The sequence below is a fragment of the Cynocephalus volans genome, chromosome 7, assembly GCF_027409185.1.
Source record: "Cynocephalus volans isolate mCynVol1 chromosome 7, mCynVol1.pri, whole genome shotgun sequence".
Lineage (NCBI taxonomy): Eukaryota > Metazoa > Chordata > Mammalia > Dermoptera > Cynocephalidae > Cynocephalus > Cynocephalus volans.
Window position 1 is genome coordinate 116,478,393 of NC_084466.1, and position 19,463 is coordinate 116,497,855.

At 36.3% G+C, this 19,463-nt stretch overlaps 1 protein-coding gene across 2 annotated transcripts in view; it reads right to left on the reverse strand.

Moving 5' to 3' along the window:
* The window catches only part of PRKG1 (protein kinase cGMP-dependent 1), a 1,297,492-nt gene that overhangs the window by 1,135,677 nt on the left and 142,352 nt on the right, over window positions 1–19,463 (reverse strand). For both annotated transcript variants that reach the window (XM_063103400.1, XM_063103401.1), the window contains exon 2: window positions 2,471–2,637. In XM_063103400.1, coding sequence (XP_062959470.1) covers window positions 2,471–2,637 — 167 coding nt within the window. The remainder of the gene's footprint in view (window positions 1–2,470; window positions 2,638–19,463) is intronic.

The window sequence follows — 19,463 nt, forward strand, 5'->3', positions numbered from 1 at the left end:
GCAACATCAACTCTCCCCCGGGTCTCCAACCTGCTGGCTTTACCCTGCAGATTTTCGACTTGCCAGCCTCCGCAATCATGTGAGCCAATTCCTTAAGATAAAGCTCTTTCTTTCTGTATATACATACACATGTCATTTTTCTGTTTCTCTGGAGAACCCTGACTTAGCCCCATAGTTAAGAGCTTGAGCTCTGAATCCAGATTGCCAGGGTACAAATCCTGAATCTACTATAAACTAGTTGGGAGACCTGGACAAATTACTCATCCTCATTGAGCCTCAGTCTCCTAGCATCTATAAGAGGAGATAATAAATATTAGCCTTTTCTTCACAGGATTGTTTTGAGGATTAAATAAATTTTATACATGGGAAGTGTTTCAAAAAAGTATACTCTGTGTTGGGCATTGTTCTAAACACTCTACAAGAGTTAACCATTATTTCCAAGCTTTTTCTAATACTATAGAAAACTTGCAGTTCGTCCCAGAAAACAGTGATAACATGGATAAAAAGATATTTTTTTAAAGAAAAATTTACAAGGCTGTTTGGAAATCTATTTATTCAAGATGAAGGAAAACAACCCACAGATTTTCAAAATTTTGGTTTCTTGAATGAAATATCAGTAATTAGCATTTGAAAACAGCTGTAGTAAAAGTAAACCTTGTTTTATACAACAGCTACGTTTTTAAACAAATGCCTGCAAATATAATATCTGAAAAACCAAATCATAGGAAGCCACTGATATAATCTTAGAAATGCTTTAAAAACATGGTTTCTAATGGTTAGTAATTTTTAACATGGTGCCTCTATTTTTATATTCTATACTTGACCTCTATATATTTCTTCCATTTTTTTATTCATCTTGCTCAGTACCTACATACATCTTTGCCCTATAAATTCATCTCTCATCCCTGCAATTCTCTGCCAAGTATATTTTATTTGTATTTGTGTTTATTGTGTTTTGTTTTTGTCAGAAGAAAGTCTAGCTGAATATTTATATCCTTTTGGCCTTGGTAAGAACTTTATGATGTAGATACAAAAGGTGAAAACTATAAAGGAAAAAATGATAGAAATTACTACTTAGAAATAGAAAGCCTGGTAGGTGTCCAAAAAGACTACAAAGAAAAATTAAAAGGTGAAAGATGAATGCAGAAAGAATATTTCTTCTATACTGTGAAGTATTTAATAGAAATAATATTTATTACTTTGTAATGTTTTATACTTTACATTTTTACGTGTAATGTTTTTTACTTGCAATGTTTATACAAATTCATTCATACAAATTATTTCACTTTAACTTCATAACAATTCTGTAAGGAAGGTAGAAAGTACTAATTACATTTTCAATGTTAGCACTAATTACATTTTGGGCCAGATGATTCTTTCTTCTGGGCACCTACCTTGTTAAGTAGCAACCCTGGCTTCTACCTGCTGGAAGCCAATAGCCTCCCCCACCCCGCTACCACAATTGTGACAACCAAAAATGTCTTCAGATTTTGCCAAATGTCCCTGGGGGAATCATCACCAGTTGAGAGCCCCTGGCAGAAAGAAATAATATCTTTTTTTTACAAACTGAGTAGGTAAAACTCAGAGAAATTACGTGACTTTCCCAAATATACCCCTTCTCCTAATGACCTACCTATAAATGTGGCAGTTATAGGACACTATAATGAATGCTTTGGGTAAAACACTAATTGCTTCTAATAAAACAACTGTGACTTTCATATACCAACTATTTTATATCATAGACATTTCTGAACTCACTTTCTTTGCAGCTGATTCAGTCATTACTTCAAGCTTCTTTCTTCCCACAAAAGAAAAACATGCCATTCTAAATTCCAAGTTAGAAACTCACATTATGGAAATTTACCTAGGCATAAAACATATTTACACAGTGCATGCCTCAGTTTTTTCCAAAGCCATTTCTCTCTTGGTTTGTGCAAGATTTATGAGACAAGCTATCACTCATAAATTAGGCAGCTAATATGCCATCCAACTTTTATGATTTGCCTCTATCATACACATATAAAAATGAGAACATTTTCTTTTCACAGAACCATCAAATCAGGAAAGTTAGTCATATATTAAAAGTTAAGAGTAGAGTTGAAAACACTTTGATTATCCGACCAAAAATACTTCCAATGATCTTAAGCTTCTGTTAAAGCTCTGTGAGCTTGCTCAATGATCTGATAGTTTGTGGTCTTATTCAGTGTACTAAATAGCATTTCTTTTTTTTTACATTATCTTCTTTCCCCATGTCTGAAAAAATATTGTATTCTCATATTCATATTCTAAACACAAACACTTCATATAATTAGCAACCACTGTTTCTAAGTAATATTTCACCTCTTATCTGTTTTTCAACAAAAGGAGGAAAAATGGAATTGTCCCATTTAATACATTGCCATCTGTGTGTAGGCTGATAAGATGGAAAGGGAATATTTGAATGTCAGAGGATCAGGGTTACAAACCGTACCTTCCATGACATACACCAGTGACCCCACATCTCCTTCCTTGATGATGCAACTGTCTTTGCCATATTCCACTGGGTACATACAATCCACAATCTCCTGGATCTGGGACAGCTCCAAGTTCTTCATAAAGTCATTGTCAAGGATAGCTTCCTTTATAAGATCCTTGGACCTATGGCAAGAAAGGGAAGATTTACTGGCACGTCTGACAAGCTCTTTCATAGTTTGTGAGTTTAGCAGAGCTGTACAATACTCTGGCACACAATAAATGCATTTTCTTGTTAGGAATCCAATAATTTTCTGAAAGACCTGAGAACAAAGTAATTCCACAGCAGCAAAAAAGGCACTGAAAATTTTTCCTTTAAGTAAACTATCATTTAAGGGATAAACGACCAGCAAACAAACAAATTTAAAAAATCATATAATTTCATTTTCTTTTAAAAAATATTTTAATCACAAACATTACAGGAAAACCAATAAATGAACTTTTTAAATTGAAGTCTGTAATTTAGTTTGAGTAAATATGAATAAAACACACAAAAAATTATAGTACAAGCACTATTATTAGTATGTTTATGTAATATAAAAGAACATCAGGCATGTACTGTCCTAAACACAATTACAGAAAACAGCACAATCTGTTTACTTATTTTTGTGTGCCTCTTCCACTAGACTTTATGCTCCACATGGGCAGGCATCAGTTTTAATTTGTTCTCTACTGTATGCCCAGTGTCTACTACCATGCCAATCATAGAATAGGTGCTCAAGAAATATTTTGGGTGAAAATTGGATTCCTAATTAGCTGTTTGAAGCAACTGGTAGAAATGTGACAGTTCTTTACCCACATCTCATGTTTCTTTAAAGAACATTTATTTATTTCTTCAAGCTGCTTAAATTGAGATAACCAGGCAGATAAAAGTCGATTGAACAAGATGTTTGAAACGCAACATGATTTGAATATGGGATTACATATAGGTAGTCAGTAGGAAAGACATTTACAAATTCTGTAATTGGCATCCAGTGGTTAACAGGGAAGTTTTGCAGAACTTAAAAAATGGTGATAATATTATGGACTTTTTAAGGATATAAAAATCAAAGTGGAAGAGACACTAAGAAATATTTTGTCAGGAAAAGGACAATCAGAGTACCGTGAGCAAAGTCAGAAACAGGATAAGAAGAACGTAAAGACCCTAGCAACACAGTGCAAATGCAATGCATTTGAAACATTACATTCAAAATCTTCATTTAAAAAAATTCAAACACAAGCTGGCCTTTGTCCACATTAGCTTAGCAAGTGGCTTTCAGGGAAATGATCTGTGGTAGTGAATACAGACTAAAGCATTAGTCCTCTCTCCCAATACCTGGGTGGCTTTCAGCAGTCTATCTGGCCTAGCCTTCACACATTATGTTTTATAATGATTTGGTTCTAAGTAATAAAAATGCATCCAGAAAAAAATTAAAACAATTGAACATTCATTACTATGAAGAATATTTCTATAAGGAAATATTACACTACAATTAAAATTGTTTTTAAAGAGTGTTAATGGCATCAGGGAAATTTTTACACAATTTTTAAGTGAAAAAGCAGGATACAAAATTGTTTTTAGGGTAAGAAAGTAATATGTGTGTAATGAAATGTAAAAATCAGCTTTGAAGTTACATATGTCTAGGTCCCTATGTTAGCCCGATCACCTATAAAATTTTGAGCAGGCTGTCTTACTTTTCTGAATTTCCATTTCATCATCTGTAAAATGGTTTTTAAAAAAATACTTACCTCACAGATTTATATGTGAAGACTGGTGACAAAATAATGTTATTATCAGTAAATGACGGGTTATAAAGGTGTAGTAGTATTAACTGCAGTAACAGTAATAAAAGAGGGAGTAGTAGACTATGCAATTAAGATTTGAAACAATATCAGAAAGAAACAAAGTGCTGACACTGGTTGTCTTTGGTAACAGAATTATACTCTTTTCCTACTTTTCTGTATTTATAAACTTTTCCAGAATGTACATACTTTTCATATTAAAAAATCTTTAATATTAAATGTAAATTATGAAAAGTAACCATACTGTGAGGAAAAATAAAAATAACAATCTATTGTTCATTTAATTAATGACTAGATATTTAATACTGCTTGACTCTATTATTGGCATATTCAATATTACTCTTTTCAGTAGATTCTCTTTTGTATGACTTGTATTTAAATAACAGTACTAATGGCAGGAGTTTCCATTTAATGAAGAGACGATGGTGATGGATGACCAGCCATTAAGAACTTAAGAACATTCTTTACTTAAAAAATCCTGTCTGTGGAACTTCAATTCAGCTTGATGGGGATGTTTACCTGCATGTTATCTGCTTTTTTTTTGTCTGTTTGTCTGTTTTAATTCCTCCTTACCAAAACTTTGTCTTTAAGCAAAGAGTTGTTTCTCTAGAGTCTTCAACACAAGATGCAAAACGTGCCTCCAACCATGATTTTCATGAGATCTCCTTTCTAGTTATTTTCACTACTCCTGTCCTCAAGATCACCAATGGCACCATCACATTGACTCCAGAGATCTATTGTTATAGGATTATTTTTCCAAATACCAGAGCTTATTTGAGCTTCAGGAAATTAATTTTAGTCAAATTGTATTATATTCTCTCGCTACTAAAAATTCCTTTATTTTATTTGGATAAGAGAATGAGGCCATCCAATGGGTTTATAGTTTCTAACATAATAAAAACAGGATGTTATCAATCCAGAATGCCAACTTGTTTAGCTACAGATGGTATCTTATCCTTTGGGAAATATTAATAGTTCTCCATTAAAGATCCAAGTCCTAGAAATGCAGTACGATTAGAAATAAAGCCCTCTTCCAAGAAAAAAAAAATCAGCTCCATCCAAAGATGACTGAAGAAAGTCACTTTCTCTCTTCTCATAAACAGTACTATTAATCTGTTTTATAAAGACATCAGAAAAGATGAAATAATGAGCTGTAACACAATCCTTCAGAATTATACAAATTTTCCAAGTGTTTATCACAAAGTGCCAGAGGGGAAGAAAGGGATTTCAGGATGCTCTTGCTTCTCAAATTTCATTTTAGATGGAGGACATTTAATCTCAGGTTTCAAAGAAACAAACAGGAGACTTTTGTATATGCCCTTATGTCACTTAAAAACAAAGTGATCAATATAGGACTTATGTCTTATTCATCCCTTCATACAGGTACTGTCAAATAACATTTTTGTCTTTAAATGTCGCAAATAATCTGTCTCTGCCCTCACAGCAAGACAGAAATCTTGTACCTCTGTGTAGAGCAAATCAAAGATGTTCTTGTCAGTGAGTAACACTCAAAGCCCTGCCTCTTCATGTAATTTTCCTTTAAGGCCTTTCCAACTGAGTGCTGGGAACCTTAGGTCAACTCTCATTTGTCCCCACTTGCTCCAACATTATAGATGATAATTAATCAGGGCCTCCAGCTAACTCTTTGAATCTTTTTCTTTTCCTGAAGAAACAGTCTAAGACACTCACTGTAACTAAGATATGATGCTACATATAAAATCATAAAGCTGGTTTATCAGTATGGGAGCAGGGGAAAGCTGGTATCACAAGTACCAGAAGGTGGCTATCTGTCCTAACCCAAAGTACATATTTTAACAACATTTGGCAAGAATTCAGCAGCCTGACCTGGGAGGTAAAAGGAGCAAATACAAAGATCTTAATTCTTTTTTATTCTTCCTATCTGCCTGTATGTACAAATAATCTATTTTTAAAAACCTTTTTCTTTCATACCCAAAATAGCTTTTTAAATCTGAACACCAATTTGGAGCTAGCCCCATTGCTTTGTAGTCATTAAATTGTCAGCCTCTGAAGTATTCGCTATACATAATGGTGTGCTGGTAAACTGTCTGGTGGGGTGTGGGATTTGGTGGGTAAACCCTGGTTTGTAGCATTTGCCAATTTCTATGGTGTAAATACTCCCACCATTTCAAGCCAATTTGAAGCTAATGGGAAGTCAACCTGCTTGTAAATTTCCTCAAAATTTAACAAGCCGATCTAACATGAGCCAGTACAACTTGGCTTCAGCACATTACTAGATATAGATTATTTTTCTAATGGCCTAAGAATTTAGAGTGACTTAGTTTATAAATCGTGAAACCAACATGATAATTTTTTCTTTCCTTAAAAATTTCATTAGGTAATATAATATTCCCTAGATAATTTGGTGCCAGGATTAGCAACAGTTCTTCCAAATTTTCAATGTGAGAAAAGTGAGTCGGAAAGTCCACTTCCCCACTTACTTATTGCAGAAAAAGTTCCTGAACAGATACAAAGAATACTTGATAGAAATCATCTTTCTACACAATCTTAGGAAAGAATGGGCAATTCTAGGGTGAGTATAAAGAAATATACACCTACTTCTCAAGCAAGAGAGACAGCATTATTTACTGTTAATAGGCAAACTCTTATTAGTTTTCTTAAAAACTTAATAAGTATATTCTACATTGTGGTTACCATATGCAAGTGGCAGTAGTGCTATTTCAAGTAGTGGGGAAAGCAAGACTGGGTGGTCTGTAAGGTCTCTCTCAGCTGAGGACTGCATGACAGTGAGATCAAACCACTGTCTTCTGAATTGCAATGATCATGCAGAGGAGCGTTCTAAGTAAAGAAAAAACAAATACAAAGTTCTAGAGTTTGGAATGAGCTTGATCTGTTCAAGCATTAGAAAGGAGGCCTGTGTGGCTAAAGCATACAGAGAGCAAGATGAAATAGGACAGGAGAAAGAGATTGCAGAGGTGGGTAGGAGTCAGGTCTCATAGGGCCTTGAAAGCTAATAAAGAGTTTTATTTTATTCTATAAGCCATAGAACTGCAGAGAAGGATTATAAGAAGATGTAAAGAATAAATAGTATAAATTTACTTCAAAATGTACTGAGTTTATGGAGGTTTTCTGTCATTTATTTCATTAATTAATGGATACTAAAAACAAAACTTTTTATTACGGTTTGTTTGTTTTGTTTTTTGCTTTATTTTGTTTTGGCAGCTGGCCAGTACAGGGATCCAAACACATAACCATGGTGTTACCAGCACCACTGAAACTTTTTACTATGTTAATAAGGAACTCTTGTAACTGAAACTCTTGAGAACCACTATCTCATAAACCTTATGGTTATTTGGACTTAAGTCACTGTCTCTCAGGCAATTCTTATATATTAGGAGAGAATGAGGTCTCATCTCCAATTTCAAGAACTACCTTCACAGTCTAATGTTTCCCACTCTCCACTTACACCCTCTCTTTAGAACAGTTTCCCCCTCAATCACAAACCAGGCAATAGTAAATATGCCAAAAACAACCTTGCCCAGAAATGTGAGAATTAACATCTGATTCCTTCATTTGAAAAAGACTTCCAGGCACTTTTTAAAAAATAGCCAAAGCTATTAAGTTATTGCTAATAATGGAAATCAGCTAAAACAACTTAAAAATGTAGTACAAATTTCCTATAATCAACTCTTTGACTAAAGAAAAATACTCATTAAATCTCTTTAGCTCCCAATAGTCAGTTCAGGGCTCAAATGTCAGGAGTAGCGATAAGTACAGTTTCAAGGTTACTTTGACCTGAAGTATAGTCTATACAATCGGGAACTTGGAAGTCCAAATCCCCATTGCCAGTCCATTGCTCCTTCACTCAGACACAGTCCTTGCAAGGCTCTTAAAGTTTCTAATTCCAGGAGTCACTGCAGCAGGATAATTCCAACTATCTAATGTGAAATATTTGATTAATTACCTATAAGCAAGAAAAACTCAGAATAGTCCTCCTGCTGCCACAACTATTAAGATTCTGCCCAGTGGATCCTATTTCTTGCCTAACACCTTTCCTGAATGATCTATAGGTATAAGCCGGCTGAGAGCTGGTAAATACCAACCAGCCCACATATTTTAAGGATAAAATTTAATCCTGCAAAGCTATTGGCCAATTTATATATTTCTTCAAAACTGCAAACCAGTTGTCAACAAGTTTCAGATGCAATTTTTACATCAACCAACTCTGCTAAAGCTATTTCAGTCTTATAACAGGAAAAGTTATAAGGAAATCAAAACTACTTGCATCATTCATACCTATAATTAGCATTTGATACAAACAGGGGAATCACTGGGCCAAAATATAAGATAACAACATAGTTCTTAGGTGACCAATGATATTTATCTTTTGTCTATTAAATACATTGCAATTTTTTCCAGTTGCCAATTACCTTCTAACATTTTTCCTGTAGTTCTAAAATAGATGATTTAATTCCATCGAACTAAATCATGAAATCACAATGAAATAGTTCTAAAAACAATGATTGGGAGAAGGGGAAGATGGCTAGCCCATAAAATGTTTGCTCAAATGTCATTCAGATTGTAACTTAAGAATTCTCCTTATTAACTAAAACTCTCGCCTCATTGTCCTTGACTAGGAATAATGCTAAGTAGCTCTGAAAATCACTGGTTAGATGTTAACAGGTGGGGCAGGCTTGCGTTAATTAAAGGAAAATAAAATTAATGTTCTTTGTAGGTGTTCGTCAGCTTCCAAAAAGTTAATATTAAAAGTTTCCCATTCAACTCTTCAAGTCATTCAGCTTTCCAAAGATGCATTGTACAGTTAGGTCACACTAGTGAACCTAACTTAAAATAGGGAAGTTTCCAAAAGAACCCAGATCAAACTGTTGTCCTATAAGCTCCCTCTTTCATATCATAGAAGTAGAACTGTGGGGTTTCACAGAAGTACTGTAAAGTGCTTCATGCTTGAGAATAAATAAGACCATCACATTATGTTACAGAATGTAACAATCATGTGGCCTGTTCTATTAAGAATTAACTCTACCTGTATTTCTGAAGTTTAGATACACAAACTACAGAGGAATGATTGAGAAGAAAACATCTGGCATATATTTATACGCCCAGTTGCAATTCAACATTTTAAAGCAAACTTTTTAACCTTTCAAAGCACTAAATAATTGAGATCTCTTAAAACTCACTTGTTCCCAACAAGGTTAACATGATCACTAGGAATATCCACTAAGTTCCTCACCACCCTACCTTCAGGGCATAGATTGGGTGCCATGATGGTGGTGTTAGTCCTTTGAAGCCCAGTAGCTCACACCATCACTGTGTGTTATGCATTATCACTTCAATTACTGTAATGGATTGATTTTAAAATTTATCATCAAAGAGATGATTTTAGAACAATTTTGTTGTTCATATCTTCTGAGACAATTTCTGGGAAGAATTACCTTACAGTTTAAATTTGTTTGAATTCAGTGGCAAGAAAATAACATGATTCTTTATCAATCATCCCATCCCCTCTCCAAATGTACGTACTTTCTTTTGGCTGCAATGGTGACTTGAGGAATTCGCCTAATTCTGAAAAATTAGAACCCAATTTAGCCCTTTTACAATGTCCTATAATTCTTTAGAGGCAGATCATCTACTCTGATAAACTTAGTTCAGTTTTATCTTCAAACATTATTCTGCATTAGGATTTAACACACTAGACACTGTGAGTCTGCCTGAAGGGAGATGGTGTATATATTGTGAAATTTTGAAAATAACTAAAATTCTGAAACAACAATCATGCTCCTAGTTGTAAAGCTCTTTGGTTTCCAGGCTTCTTAACCAAAGTGAAAAAATTAACCCAATATTCACAACAACATCAGTAATCATCATAGTAGTAGTACTATTACTGTCAATATTTATTAAGTAGTTATTGTGTTCTGTAATATACAGAGCCTTACCTCATTTAAGTTTCACTATGACTCCCTAAGTTTGCCATAGTGAAACTCAGAGAGTTATATAAGATGCCCAATGTTGAACAACTAGTAAATGACAGACAAAATCAGAATTTAAAGATAAATCTGTTTGACTTCTAAGCCCACACTGTACTACATTGTTTGACTTCTCAGTCCACAATACTAAATTGCATTGGCAAATGAATAAATTATCCCAATTATAAAATCCCAAAACAAATGTTCTGCTCACTTATATTTAATTCTGCAAAGGTAAGAATGTTATGCTTGTGTAGAAGGATAAAATTATACCCCATCTTTCACCGTATACTAAAATAAATTCAAAATGGATTAAAGACTTAAATGGATGACCTGAAACTACGAAACTAATAGAAGAAAACATATGGGAAATACTTCAAAACACTGGTCTGAGTAAGGATTTTTTTTGGATAAGACCTCAAAATCACCGGCAACAAAAGCAAAAATAGACAAATGGGATTACATCAAACTACGAAGTTTCTGCACATTAAAGGAAACAATCAACAAAGTGAAAAGACAACACATAGAATACAAGAAAATGTTTGCAATCCACACATCTGACAAGGGTTTAATATCCAAAATATATAAAGAATTTGAACAATTCAATATCAAAAAAAATAATAATGATAATAATAACCAAATAACAATTTAAAAAATGGGCAAAAGACCTGAATAGATAATTCCCAAGAGAAAACATAAAAATGGCCAGCAGGTACATTAAAAACATGCTCAACATTATTAATCATTAGAGAAATGCAAATCAAAACTACAATAAGATATCACCCCACACCTGTTAGGATAGCTATTATCAAAAAGACAAAAGATAATGAGTAACAGCAAGGATGCAGAATAAAAGCAACTCTTGTACACTGTCGGTGGGAATGTAAATTAGTACAGCCATATGGAAAACAGTATGGAGACTTCTCAAAAATTAAAAACAGAACATACAATCCAGCAATCCCACTATTGGGTATATATATTCAAAGGAAATGAGATCAGTACGTCAAAAAGATAACTGCACTTCCATGTTTATTGTAGCAATACTCACAATAGCCAAGATATGGAATCAACCTAAGTGTTCATGAGTGGATAAAGATAATGTGTTAAACATACACATGTAATACTATTCAGCCATAAAAGAGAGTGAAATCCTGCCATTGAGGCAACATGGATAAGCCTAGAGTGCATTATAAGTGAAATAAGCCGGGCACAGAATGACAAATACCATATGATCCCACTCATACATGGAATCTAAAAAAGTTGATCTCATAAAAGCAGAGAGTAGAATGATGGTTATCAGAGGCTGGGGTGATTAGTGGGGAGGGGGAATTGGGAGATGTTGGTCAAAGGATACAAAATTAGTTAGATAGGAGTAATGAATTTCAAAAGATCTATTGTACAGCAGGTGACTCTAGTTAGGCACAAAGAGGTTAAATGCCTGCCAAATTCATGCTACAGATTAAAGTAGAAATCAGGTCTACTGATGACAAGCCTGAAATAAAATATTTTTCAAACTTTCCCTTATTACACATACATTCACATTCATTCATTCATATTCTCTTTCTGTCTCTGTCTTTTGCTGTCTCTCGGTCTCTCTGTTTCTCTTTCTCTCTCTTTCTCATAACTTCAGTCATTTTAATGCTCAAACTCACTTGGATAAAGATTCAACAAATCCACTGCAAACATCAGAAGGGAACTGCGGTCACTTAACAATAATTCTACAGTTTAAAAAATTCTGTGACGGATTCATTGAGAGACTCCCTTTCTGATCTGGCTCATTCTCCATATTACAGAAGTTTGAGCATATTTTGTGAGTTTTACAGAGAGATAACCACTAATACAGAAACACCTCTTGAATTCAGCAGTGGAATTCAACTTATTTTGATTGCAATGTGTTCACACTCATTCTCTCTTCTCTGTCTTGAGTACAGACTCTGTCTTTCTCTGTCTCTGTCTCTCTCTCTTTCCATTCCTACACACCCTGCCTCAGATGGTCTTGATATACAAATATGGAAAATAAATAAAGTGTACAAAAATTTACTCTAAATTTAGATAAATGTCTGTATTTGAATTCCAAATAAAAAGAAATCCCCCATTATGTTTATAAGATAAAAACATAATATTCCAAGAAAAACTGCAAAGTGTCAGCATTTTGCAATTGATGTAATTAATAACCATAATATACATATACTTCAGAGAAGTCTGAATATAAGATTTTAAACATCAATACTTTCCATCTAAGCATTTTTATGGTAGAAATCTAATACGTAAAATTTATAAACTTTAAATGTGTTAGTGTAGTGGTTTATACATTATAACTGAGATTGTTACCTTAAATTTTCACTGTAGAAGACAGAAAGTGTAGGAATAAAGGAAGCTAGAGAAAGAGGAAGATAAATAAATGTGATTTTATAACTTAAACCCGCTATTTATAACATACTATAGTGTCCTTTAAAGGATTGTCCCTTTCAGTGGCAAATAGTTACCAACACAAAAATTCTAGGTTCAAAAACAGCCACTGAAGGTAAATACAGGCAGTAGTGATTGATGGGTTTACAACCCAACCATAATTATCCATAAAGTGATTTAAAGAGTAACGTAGAGTTGCTGCTGACACAAGTACAGTATCTATGGAAGTAAGCTCTACCTACAAATCTGAAAAAACACTCCTGACAATGTTTCCTTTGTGAAAATAAGGTCACAACCATCATTGACAGAAGGACAAAAACAAAACGAAAAAAAAAAAAAAAAACCAGAGAAGCCGTAAAGAAGTTTAGGCAGGTGAAGCCAAGGAGGTGAGTATAATAAATAAATGCAGAAGACATGGGGTTCATACCCAAAGTATGTCTGAATTGCAAACAACATATTTGCAGATACATGATCTAACACTGTGTGAATGCTTCCAGCTAGGCAAAGGGGTATGGAACATAAGGTCTTTGCCAGGCTGAAGTTACAGATGTCAGGGACAGGCTCTAGAAGAGAAAAGAGTTAGTCCTTGAGATTGTGGGGCATTGAGTAAATTGTGGCGTCTAGAGATTAACAACTTAAAGAATGAATCTAAAAGGAGTTCAGGCAGAGAAATCAAAATCAAGCCTAAGACATTGCCTCTTCAACCTGAGGCAGCTAGATGGAACAAAGGGATTCAGAGAGCAGACAAGAGGTAGCACTTCCAGAGTATTTCTGGAGCAGTGGTTCCCAAGACTTCAGGGGACTCTTTTATGGAGTGGTTGGGTTATGAGCGACCCACAGGTGGGAATGTGCTACTATGGTTTGGAGGTGGTTTGTCCCCCACCAAAACACGTTGAAATTTGATCCCCAATGTGTCAGTGTTGGGAGGTGGGGGCTAGTGGGAGGTATTTGGGTCATGGGGGTGAATCCCTCATAAACAGATGAATGCCCTCCCTGGGGGTGAGTGAGTTTCCATGAAAGTGTGTTGTTAAAAAGTCTGCTTTCCTCAGTTTCTCTCTCTTGCTTCCTCTCTTGCTATGTGCTCTCTTGGCACATGTCTGCTTCCCCCTTCTACTTTCCACCATGAGTTGAACTAGCATGAGGCCTTCATGAGATGCAGCTGCCTGATATTGAACTTTCCAGCCACAGGAATTGTGAGCCAAATAAACCTCTTTTCTTTATAAATTACTCAACCTCAGATATTCTGTTACAGCAACACTAAACAGACTAAGACAGAAAATTGGTACCGAAGAGTGGGGTGTTGCTGTGTGGATACACATGTGTAAGCTGTTTCAGAACGGGTTAATGCATGGTGGCTCAAAAAATTTGGAGGAGCAGACTAGAAAAAGCCTGTATTGCCATAAATGAAACATTAAGGATAATTCTGGTGAGGGTTCAGAAGAGTAAAAAAGATGAGGGAAAGCTTCGAACTTCTTAGAGATTCATTAAGTGGTTGTGATCAGAATGCTGATAGAAATATAGACACTAAAAGCCATTCTGACTAGGTCTGAGATGGAAAGAGGAGGAACTTATTGGGAACTAGAGCAAAAGTAATCCTTGTTAAACCAATAGCAAAGAACTTGACTGCCTGTGTCCATGCCCTGAGGCTATGTAGAAGGCCGAACTTAAGAGCTACAAAATAGCATTTCTGGCAAAAGTAGTTTCTGAGTAGTGAAGCACTCAGGCTACTGTGTGCTTACTTCTAACTGTTTACAGTGAGCTGCCAGGAAAAAAGGGAAGCAGAGTGAAAAGATTTGGAAAATTCACAGTCTGACCATGTAAAGAGCAAAAAGGCCTGTTCAGGAGAAAGTGCTGAGGGTGTAGCCAAGGGACAGGTTACTAAAGAGATTCATATGGCTAGAAGGCAGCCAGGTGCTAATAGTCAAGAGAATGTGGAAAAGGCCCCAAAGGCATTTCAAAGAATTTGAGGCGGCCCTCCTATCCCAGGCCCAGAGGACTAGGAGGACAAAATGATTCAGGGGAACAGATCTGAGGCGCTGCTGCTCTGTGCCCCCTTGTGACGCTGCTCCCTGCATCCCGGCCACTCCAGTTGCAGCAGCCATGCACAAGTGACCCCAGGTGAGGTTCATGTTGCTGCTCCAGAGGGAGCAAGCAGTAAGCCTTGGTACCCATATGGTGTTAATTCTGCAGGTCTGCAGAATGCAAGGGATATGGAGGCATGGCTTTCTCCACATATGGAAAAGCCTGCAAGCCCAGGCACATATTTATCACAGGAACAGAGTAACCACAGAAAGCCTCTACTAGGGCAATGCCTAGCAGAAATGCAGGGTCAGAGGTACCACAGAGAGGTCCCACCAGGGCAATGCCTAGCAGAGGCACAGGGGCATGACAGCTGCCGTCACTGGTGTCCTAAAATTGCAGAGCCTGGCAGTGTGCAACCTCAGCCTAGAAAGACCACAGGCACTTGACTCCAACCTATGACAGCAGCCCTGTGGGTGGGCTGTGCCCAGCAAAGCAATGGGGGCAGGGCTGCCCAAGGCCTTAGGAGCCCACCCCTCATATGTGTGCCCAGAATGCAGGAAAAAGAGTCAAAGAAGATTATGTTGGAGCTTTAAGATTTAATGTCTGCCCTGCTGGGTTTCAAACTTGCTTGGGGCCTGTTACTCATTTCTTCTTTTAGCCTATTTCTTCCTTTTGGAATGGGAATGTCTACCCTATGTCTGTTCCACCACTGTTTTTAGGAAGTAAATAACTTTTTTTTTTTTTTTTAATTTTACGGGCTCATAGCTGGACTTCAGACTTTTAACTTGGTGCTGGAATGAGTTAAGACTTTGGGGACTATTGTAATCAAATGATCGTATTTTGCATGTGAGAAGAATATGAGTTTTGGGGGCCACGGGTGAAATAATATGGTTTGGATGTGGTTTGTCCCTGCCAAAACTCATGTTGAAATTCAGTCTCCAATGTGTCAGTCTTGGAAGGGGGGGCCTAGTGGGAGGTGTTTGAGTGATGGGGAAAAATCTCTCATGAATTGATTAATACTCTCCTCTAGGGGTGAGTGAGTTCTCACCCTCACAGAAATGGATTCATTTCTGAGAGAGTGGATTGTTAAAAAGAGTCTGGCTTCCTGAGTTTTTTTCTCTCTTGCTTCCTCTCTTGCCATGTGATCTCTGCACATGCCTGGTCCCCTTTCCCTTTCCACCGTACATTGAAACAGAATGAGGCCCTTGCCAGATGTAGCTGCCCAATCTTGAACTTTCCAGCCACCAGAATTGTGAATCAAATAAACCTCTTTTCTTTATAAATTACCCAGCCTGAGGTATTCTGGTATAACAACACCAAACGGACTAAAACAGTGCTACCAAAGGTGTAGAGATTGCTGGACAAACCCTCTGCACACAACCCTGATACAGTTTCTACAGGTTTTGTCACTTTCTGGAATAAAAAAGGAGAACAGGGAACGGGATAAAGGGATGTGAAGAGGAGGAAGTCATCTGTGAAGACACACTCCTGTCCTTGTGGACAGAGTCTAGGTACAAGGTGGAGAGATGCATAGGAGAAAGCCTTTTGAGTATTTTCATTTCAAGTCTTTTGTACCACTGTTATCTCACTTATCCTCCCAATAAAAAGGTACAGAAACAAATCAGTCATGCTAGTTAGAAAAATGATTGGTGCAGCATTTAACTGCCATCCAACGGCCTTTCTGTAAGACCATGCTGCTCCAGGTGTATCAGTTAGCCTTTATGGAATAGTCTGCTCAGCTGAACCCTTATGTTGTGCATTCATTCATCCATTCATTCAACAAACATTTCTTGGGTGCTTTATATATGACATTGTGCTAGGCATTGGGTACACAGGAATAAGTGAAATAGAGTCCCTGTGTTCTTAGAGCTAGAATCTACTAGCAGAGGAGAGACACGACAGAGGTAAGCAAACAAATATATCATTAAAATAGAGAAAGTGTTTGGAAGGTACCAGAAAGGGTACTGAACACAGAATAAAGAAGACCTGTTTGGGATCTGAAATAATTTCAGACCTGTCTGAAAATGTAAAGGTTAGGCTGAGATTTAAGAATAAAATGAGCCACCCATTAGGAAATCTAAGGGAAGAGTACTCAAAGCAGAAGGAATGGAATATTTTCAGGCTGAGGTTTGGAGAACTCCTATGAGCTAGAGCCTGTTGATCAAGAGAAAGGAAAGCAGGAGATGAATTTGGAGACATAAGCAGGAGCCTGGTTGAGACAGGGCTTGCACACCGTGAGAAAGAATTAGATTCTTAGTAAAATGAAAAGCTATTAAAAGGGTGAAAAAAGGATGGTGAGTGATATGGTCTGATTTAAGTTTTAAAAAGATCACTAGGACTTCAGTCAATGAATGGGGGGCAATTGCTGGTGGGCGAGAGGAAGGAAAGCTTACAAAGGATGCTATTGCACTATTTCCAAGTGAGACGTGACGATGACCTAGATTAGTATGGTAACGGTAGAGATGGGCAGAAGCATGAATAATTTGAAAGTATATTTCGCAAGTAGAAGCTATAAGACTTACCTACAGAATGAATGTGGGAATGGGAGAAAGGGGAAAATCCTAGTTTTCCAGCTTGAGCAACTGAATATGCATTGGTGTTGTTTATTGAGATGGGTTACACTCAGAGAAGGAACAGGTTTCTGGGGACCAAACATACCTAGAGGTGGGGCCAAGCAAGAGGATCCCACAAACGAGATTGAAAAATACCAGCCTGGAAAGATAACCAGAGTTATGTATGTCAGGGAGGTGGCAGGAAGGGAACATCTCAAAGAAAAGGAATGGCCAACTTTTCCTTTCGATTCCTGCTGGGGCCGTATTTTGCAATATGGTCAGTTTTAAATCATTGGTCTTTCTAGCTCTGACATCATTCAATCATTTATTATAAATGAATATTGTTCATCAGTCTACCGATAATAAGCACTGCTCTCCACTGTGCTAATTTTTAAAAATTCACCTAAAAATACTTTTACTATAATTTTATTCCTCAGATTACTTTAAGCAAAAGGGTATCACAGCAACTGAAACTTACTTGGAAACAGAATTACTTAAAAAGAAAGCCAATAAGACTTACTGTCATCCTCCACATTTAAAAAATTATATTTGAATGGATTAAAGAATTATACATCCTGAAACAATAAAACTCCTTAAAAAAACATAGGGGAAACACTCCAGGAAGTAGGAGTGGGTATAGACATCATGAATAGGACCCAAAAAGCACAAGCAACTACAGGAAAAATAAACAAATGGGATTGTATCAAACTAAAAAGCTTCTGCACAGCAAAAGAAACAATCAACAGAGTAAAAAGACAACCAACAGAGTGGGAGAAAATATTTGCAAAATATACATCTGACAAAGGATTAATATCCAGAATATATAAGGAATTCAAACAACTTTACAGCAAAAAACCAAATAACCCAATTAAAAAATGGGCAAAGGAGCTGAATAGGCATTTCTCAAAGGAAGATATACTAATGGCCAACAGACACATGAAAAAATGCTCAACCTCACTCAGCATCTGGGAAATGCAAATCAAGACCACTTTGAGATACCATCTCACTCCAGTTAGGTTGGCTAACATCCAAAAGACTGAGAATGGTAAGTGCTGGAGAGGTTGCAGAGAAAAAGGAACTCTCATCCACTGCTGGTGGGTCTGCAAAATGGTGCAGCCTTAATGGAAAACGGTCTGGAGATTCTTCAAACAATTACAGACAGATCTACCATATGACCCAGCTATTCCACTGTTGGGAATATACCCAGAGGAATGGAAATCATCATGCCAAAGGGATACCTGTACTCCATTGTTTATTGCAGCTCTATTTACAATAACCAAGAGTTGGAACCAGCCCAAATGTCCATCATCAGATGAGTGGATACGGAAAATGTGGAATACTGCTCTGCTATAAAGAAGAATGAAATACTACCATTCGCAACAACATGGATGGACATAGAGAAAATTATATTAAGTGAAACAAGTCAAGCACAGAAAGAGAAATACCATATGTTCTCATTTATTTGTGGGAGCTAAAAATGAATAAATAAATAAACACACAAATGGGTGGGGGGGGAGAAGACAGAATAACCACAAAAATACCTTGAACTATTTAAGTCAAGTGAACAGATATGATGTGGGGGGGAGAGGAGAGGGGATGGAGAGGAACGGGTAAAGGAGCATGAAAATCAACTACAATATACATTAAGAAGTAAAATTTAAAAAATAAGAAAAAATAAAATAAAAAACTATACTCACACACACTATACTAAATAGATATACACTAAAGTTTGCAAATTTTACTATGGTACATTTATATAAGAGGTCACATTACCTGTTCAATAAATCCTGAATGTCCAAACAGCCTAGATTCTTCCTCATTTAACAGAGCACAATGCCAATCAACCTGAACTAAATCAAAACTAGATTTCCATATTTGTAGTGACAAGAGCTCCTTAATGTTCAAGAAATACACTTGTTAGCAACCTGACAAGATAATCCATACAAGAAACTTGTTTAAAAGATTTGAGTCTCATACCCAGTTACTGCAGATAAAAAACCATTAGGTAGAAAGGCAAGCAGTAGAGAACATGGAAGTGATTCGATATTAATCATACGTTGACTCACTCAGTGTCTGTAAGCCTCATTAACCTCCCCTTCATTTATTTCATAAGCTTAGAGTTATATTGTAAATGACACCATTCAGAGAAATGACTGCATCATGAGGGTTATTAAGATTCCTGTGCCAAAAATAGGAATTTGAAGGTCTGAATGTCAGTAAAACA